Genomic DNA, 7,095 nt, shown 5'->3' with positions numbered 1-7,095 from the left:
TACTTCTGGTAGTATAAAAATTACGCAATCCTGAAATTGTAATTAAATTTATTGAAATGATAAGATTTTAATATTAAATTTAACACGTTCTCAGCTTGCCTAGTTTTTTAGTCCAACTGACTCTTTAAAAAATGTACAATAGTTCCAAATATATTTTTATACCCGTTACTCGTAGAGTAAAAGGGTATACTAGATTCGTGCAAAAGTATGTAACAGGGAGAAGGAAGCGTTTCCGACCCTATAAACTATATATATTCTTGATCAGGATCACTAGCCGAGTCGATCTAGCCATGTCCGTCTGTCCGTCTGTCCGTCTGTCCGTCTGTCTGTCTGTATGAACGCTGAGATCTCGGAAACTATAACAGCTAGAAGATTGACATTTTGCATGCAGATTCTAGGAGTTCCTACGCAGCGCAAGTTTGTTTCAAAAGGGTGCCACGCCCCCTCTAACGCCCACAATCGCTTATATACGATTTTAAAAATTTCAATATTTCGGAAAAGTAAAAATGCAGTTTTATGGGGTTTATCAATACCTATCGAAATGTAGAAGAAATTTTTTAAATCGGACCATTCGTTAAAAAGTTACGGCGGATCAAAGTTTTTATCTCCTTCGCACTTTAGCTGAGTAACGGGTATCTGATAGTCGGGGCACCCGACTATAGCGTTCTCTCTTGTTTATTTGCTAACATCTAGCTCCTTTCTATCGGTGCATCCTCATTCGCTTCGCTCGCATCCATTCCGATGCATTTGATGCAGCCCAGCAGGCAGAATAGCACGTCTGGGATTTGGCTTGGGATTTGCGCACAATGTGTTTAGTGGCAGCAACACCAGCTCTCTGGGTCCAGTTTGCACCACCATCACCTGGAGGTGGAACCACTCCATCCACTCCACCGGTGACGAGGACAACTAAATCAAATGAAATGTATGCTATGCATAGCCAAGTAACGGGCCATTTGGCTTTGTTGCTCGGGGACCATGGTATTAATTGCAAATGCAACTTTAAAGTACCTCCGTTTGTCTGGGTAGAGAAATTGTTAGCCCAGTAGGAGATATAAAATAATGAGATTGCTACAATATTATGAACTTAATGAAAGAATAAATAGGAATTCGAAGAATAAGAAAAGCATAAGCGATGAAATGTAGGCAACATTTTATTAAATACTTTTTTGAAATTTTGGTAATTATAATTTATGCTATTTATCAATATTTTTTTTTTTTACTTCCTTCGCTGATAAGATGAAGATTAAATTATTCCGATTTTTATTGAACAAACGAAAAACTATCCAATATGTAGAACATGTAGAGATTCAGAGATAATTATAATTGAATATAAATCGTAAAACAAAAATTTAATTATGTGGCTGCCACCCTTATCTCGACAATATTGCCGAAAATTTATACAAATAAGCGATAGTTGAAATGTTGAGTTTGGAAACTGATACGATGCTGCGAGTTTGAATAAGCTCTAAGCAGTAAAATAAATTATTCAGTCTATATTTTGAAGTCGACATGGGATGGCGCTCGTTTTTACTAGTGACGGTAATGGCCAGTTTTTGGTCAGCTGTTCAACTTGATGGAATTATGTATACCATTGCAAGGTCATATGATAAAGACGTATGCTGCTTCTACATCGGAACCGACCCGAAACCTTGGAATATTCAAGTAATGAAGGAGAACCGAAGGCTGCCAACGGTGAACGAGGACGACTTCACCATCTGCTACACAGTAAACATAAACGGTTATCGCCGGTCACGGGAAAAGAAAGAGGGGTTCGAGTACAAGTGTATTTGGCCGGATAACCAAATGCCAAGCAAAGCTATCATAACGCGTTTTAGCTTTCTTGAAATTAGAGATTTTCGTTGCTTCTACACTGATACCAAGACGGAATTAAAGTGCACGTTTTATCATGTCAGGACAGAAGATATATTCAATGGAATTTCTTTAGTCATGGACAGAAAGCTTAGAGCTCCTTGCACAGATGTCCAGTGCAGGCTACAATATCCAGCTAATTTTCATGGATTTAACCGAAGTTTCACTATTGAAACACATTCGAATGGTATTTTACAAAAGAATAGTTTTTACCTAACTGACATCAAAATGAGGAAGCCGGGTTGGCCGAGTAACGAGCCCCATATTGAGCAGTCGGGTTTCGCGATTTGCGTGAATTTTGGATTTTCGATTTCGCAACCGTTTAATAAATCCGACTCATACAAATGGAAAGTGGAACTGAAGCCGCAGAATCCGGCGATCGAGAAGCAAAAGACCAAGGTAATTTCCTATTTAGAAGCTGGCTTCAATCAGCGGAAAGATCTTTGCTTCAGAATCCCGCCATTTCACTACCAGTCCCATGAGGTCCACTTAAGAGTCCGCTTCAACCGCAAAAATGCACCCTGGTCGGACGATGAAAAAAAACTATCATTCACTACCAAGGCCTCCGTGCCCGATAAGCCACCGGAGTTCCTGGACAATGGTTTCTTCTTCGACCCACAAAAAAATGAGATGCATGTTTTTTGGTTAGAACTGAAGGAACTGGAGTTTAACGGACCCAACTTTACGTACTCAGTGGCTACAGATACGGGGTAAGCTTGTTCAACATTTCGAAGAGTACTGATCAGTAGGGTTGTTAAAACATCGATAGTGGACCCTCGATGTTTTTGGCTTTTGATTGATATTATCAATAGTATCGGAAATTGAAGAAAATCAAAAATAAATTACAAAAATACCGTACATTTAAAATATATAATTTAAAATACTTGTTATACCCGTTACTCATAGTGTAAAAGTATGTAACAGCCAGAAGGAAGCATTTCCGACCCTTTAAAGTATATATATTCTTGACCAGGATCACTACCCGAGTCGATCTAGCCATGTCCGTCTGTCTGTCCGTCTGTCCGTCTGTCTGTCTGTATGAACGCTGAGATCTCGGAAACTATAAAAGCTAGAAGATTGACATTTTGCATGCAGATTCTAGGAGTTCCTACGCAGCGCAAGTTTGTTTCAAAAGGGTGCCACGCCCCCTCTAACGCCCACAATCGCTTATATACGATTTTAAAAATTTCAATATTTCGGAAAAGTAAAAATGCAATTTTATGTTTTTTATCAATACCTATCGACATGTAGAAGAAATTTTTTAAATCGGACAATTCGTTAAAAAGTTACGGCGGATCAAAGATTTTATATCCATCTCCTTCGCACTTCCTTTAGCTGAGTAACGGGTATCTGATAGTCGGGGCCCGACTATAGCGTTCCCTCTTGTTTTTTCCTAAATTCTTAAATCATCGATAGTATCGATAGTGCTATCGATCTTTTTTACCAACCCTACAGGTCAGCCGTAATTTCGGTATAATTGTGTTAACAGTTAAGAATTTCCTACCTTACTTTCAGAAAGAAGCCGCTGCTCAAGGGCAAAAGCTCTGCGGTCTTTTGCGATTGGGATCTACAGCAACCGTCCACGATATTAGTTTGGAGTCAGAACTCCTTGGGTCGATCGTTGGAGAGCAATAATCGCTCGGTTCCAATTCTGACCAACTATAAGCGGCGACAGCCGCGGAACTTGCAGTTCCACTTAGTGGACAACACCCTCTCTTGGGATCCACCCCTGGAGGAAAAGAACGTTACTGGCTACTACGTATTCTCATGCCATTCACACACAAACAGCCCCCATATTTGTGAAAATGTTGAACAGCTTAAAAGAAATGGCTGGCGGACTAGGTGGGCAAGATCTTATCAGTTCCAGGACTCGAACTCTTCTTTAAACATGGCAGTGGTGGCGGAATACATAGATTCCGGCGGTTTCATGAAGTGGTACGGAGACCCGTCCGAATCTTTAAAAGAATTGCCTAATTCTCTTGGTCTTGGAATAAGTCTGTCTGTTGCGGTCGTAATCGTTTTCGCACTGACCTCTTTAATTTACTTTTCTTTTCAAAAATGGAGACAGAAGAAAGTTGATGAAATCTTAATAACCTTGCCGCCCATCTTCGATCCCATTGCAATGGACCGATTACGCCAAAAAAATGTTATCTTTGCGTACACCCATGATCCCCCCGTCGAAACTAAATCTTCAGCCAGCTCTCCCTGGAGAATATTTTTAGATTCCAAAGAGACGATCAAAATTGTGGGTCGGAAATCAGCGCAATCGACCCGAATGGCCGATCCCCCTGAGGAAGTTTCCTCATTATATACTAAAATGGGAACTGCTCAGTCGACCACAACTCCGAATCCACCTGAGGTTGTCTATCAGATAACGGAAAGAAAGCCAAAAGCTGTCAGTTTCGCATACTCTTAACCATTTATTGGAACTTCATCAATCACTTTGTTAATAAAGAAAGTGATTTAAACTAGTTTTGTGGTATCGGAATTATTTTATTTTACAAGTTTTACATTTAAAAAAAATGCTGTAAGTTTTTTATACCCGTTAGTAAAAGAGTTAGAGTAAAAGGGTATATTGTATTCGTGAAATAGTATGTAACAGTTAAAAGAAAACATTTTTTTAAACGGACCGTTCATTAAAAAATTATGAGCAAACAATGGAATTCAAGCAGTGCAAGCAGTCGCTTTGCTGCATGTATATCTCCGTCTCCCTCGCTTTTCCATTAGCTGAGTAAAGGGTATCTGATAGTCGGGGTACTCAACATTTACGTTTTCTCTTGTTTTGTTGATAAGATGCTGCGCGCTTTTAGTCGACTGGCTGACGAATTTCGTTGTTCCGACCTACATTAATACTACTTGCAATGAGCAATTAATTTCATTTAATACCGATTTTCAAGATTTTTAACACAAGAAATGTGAAAACATTTTTTGTTGCCAGCCTTTGTTTATAATTCGTATTTTGAACTATTATCGCCGGAGTTTTGGCGAACGTTCTTAATCTGTGGTCCAGGCGATCGTTGAAAAACCGACTTCTGGAGCTGATATGCTTCTGCGGGCTGTAATAAGCGATAAAGAACTCTGAACCGAAATAAAATAGTTCAGTCTATGTCTTGAAGTCGACATGGGATGGCGGTCGTATGTACTAGTGATGGTGATGGGTGGATGGGATCCGCGCATGGATTCTATGCTGCGAGCTGGAATAGGCGATAAGCAGCCCTAGCCGAAAATTAGTTTTTTATTCAATTTCTTGAAGTCAACATGGGAAGGCGGTCGTTTTTGCTAGTGACTGCGATGACCAGTTTTTGGTCAGTTGTGCAACCCAGTGGAATTATACATACCCTTACGATGGGCAAGCACCCCGACTTCACCTTCGATGTATGCTGCTTCTACAACGGATCCGCCCGAAAACCGTGGAAAATTCAGCTTGAGGCGCATAATATTGCTTTGAAAACAGTGCCCATCGACGAGTTCACCATCTGCTACAGAGTAAACCTTAATGAGTTCGGTCTTAACAGTTTGGAATTCAGCTGCATCTTTCCGGAAAACGGATCCGCCAAAGCCATCATCAAGGAGTCGACTTTTTTGAGAGCCATAAATTATGAGTGCTTTTATACCGATGTTAAGATGGAATTGGAGTGCCGCTTTATATTTTACGAAGAAGAATTAATTTTCACCATGGATAATATGTATACATTTAATTGCACATATTCGTACACTAAAGAGGTTGGTTGCATTCTTCCATACCCAATTAATTTTCGGGGACTTAGCCGGAAATTCACCATTGAAACGCACTCTACTGGGCTTTTACTGAAGCAAGACTTTTACCTAACCGATGTCCAAATGAGAATTCCTTATTTTCCAATTGAAAAACCCAACATTGACCAATTAAAGGACGCTACTTGTGTGGATTTTGGAGCCCATGCATTCAAAAATAAAAACTCCTACACATGGGAAGTGTATCTGATGCAAAAGGGTTTGTGGGATACTCGGAATGTGTTTTTTCCTCTGGTTCAGGTCAACATTATTAGCCACCTCGAAGCTGGCTTCCATGAGAGTAGAGATGTGTGCTTTGAGACCCCGAACTATCCTTACTACAACTATCAAGCTGTTATAAATGTTCGATTCCACTTGAGCGATGCGCCAATGAGTCTATATAGAGTAAACTATGACACAAATGCCACTCTGCCTGATAAACCTCCTAGGTTTATAACCGAGGGATTCTATTACGACCAGGAAAAGCAGGATCTTCACGTCTTTTGGTATCACTTGGCAGAAACAGAGTTTAACGGACCAAACTTTACGTACATCATAAGCACAGATTCGGGGTAAGCTTTAATTAATTTAATTTCTAAGTACAGAAAGCTAATACACTCTTTGACTTTCAGAAAGGAGCCGTTGCTAAAGGGAAACAGATCTGCAGTCTTTCACAACTGGAATTCCACAAGGCGTAGCATCGTTTCCATTTGGAGTAAGAATTCAATGGGTCGATCGTTGGATTGCGATAATCTGACAGTGCCAATTCTGGCCAACTATAGACTGCATCAGGTACAAAACATGACGTACCACTTTGAGAACCGGACCCTAACCTGGAACTTTCCACTGGAATCGAAGTTGCTCACAGGATTTATCTTCTTCTATTGCTCCGCTTCCAAAAACAGCGACCTACTCTGCGGCGACGATGAGGAGATTAAATCTTATACCTTTGGTAAAGTAACACAAGATTATCAATTTGACAAGTCCAAAGGTTCCTTTAAAATGGCCGTGTCAGCGAAATACGTGGATGGTTCCGGCGGTGGTATGAAGTGGTACGTTGACCCATTTGCCCCTCAAGATTCAGAGTCGAACTCCTTTGGTCTCGCAATTTCCATTGCTTCCGTGATTGTACTCGCGCTGTCCGTTTCGATCTTCTTGTTCCTTCAAAAAAAGAAAAGGAAACAAATTAAAGAATTCGTAATAACTTTGCCTCCCATCTTCGATCCCATTGCAATGGACAGACTAAGACTCAGAAACGTTAACTTTGCATACTGCCATGATCCAACAGTTGAGACCACCTCTTCAATCGTCGCTCCGAGAATATTCTTGGAATCCAAGGAGACGACGAAAATTGTATGTCGGAAAACAGCTCAGTCGACCAGAAGTGCCGATCCACCGAAGGAATTTTCTTCATTATATACTGAAATGGGAACTGCTCAGTCGACCACAAATTCGGATCCTCCTGAGGTTGTC

At 40.4% G+C, this 7,095-nt stretch overlaps 1 protein-coding gene across 1 annotated transcript; it reads left to right on the top strand.

The window, feature by feature from the left end:
• The first annotated feature begins 2,097 nt into the window (after positions 1-2,097).
• LOC123003259 (cytokine receptor-like) lies at positions 2,098-5,089 on the top strand. Its single transcript, XM_044395275.1, has 3 exons — positions 2,098-2,579; positions 3,385-3,628; positions 4,967-5,089. The coding sequence occupies exons 1-3, from the start codon at positions 2,098-2,100 to the stop codon at positions 5,087-5,089; spliced, it is 849 nt and encodes a 282-aa protein (XP_044251210.1).
• The last annotated feature ends 2,006 nt before the right edge of the window (positions 5,090-7,095 follow it).

The sequence above is a fragment of the Drosophila takahashii genome, chromosome 2L (genome assembly GCF_030179915.1).
Source record: "Drosophila takahashii strain IR98-3 E-12201 chromosome 2L, DtakHiC1v2, whole genome shotgun sequence".
Taxonomy (NCBI): Eukaryota; Metazoa; Arthropoda; class Insecta; order Diptera; family Drosophilidae; genus Drosophila; species Drosophila takahashii.
The sequence above is the reverse complement of the archived record's forward strand: the minus strand, read 5'-3'. Positions and strand labels throughout refer to the sequence as shown.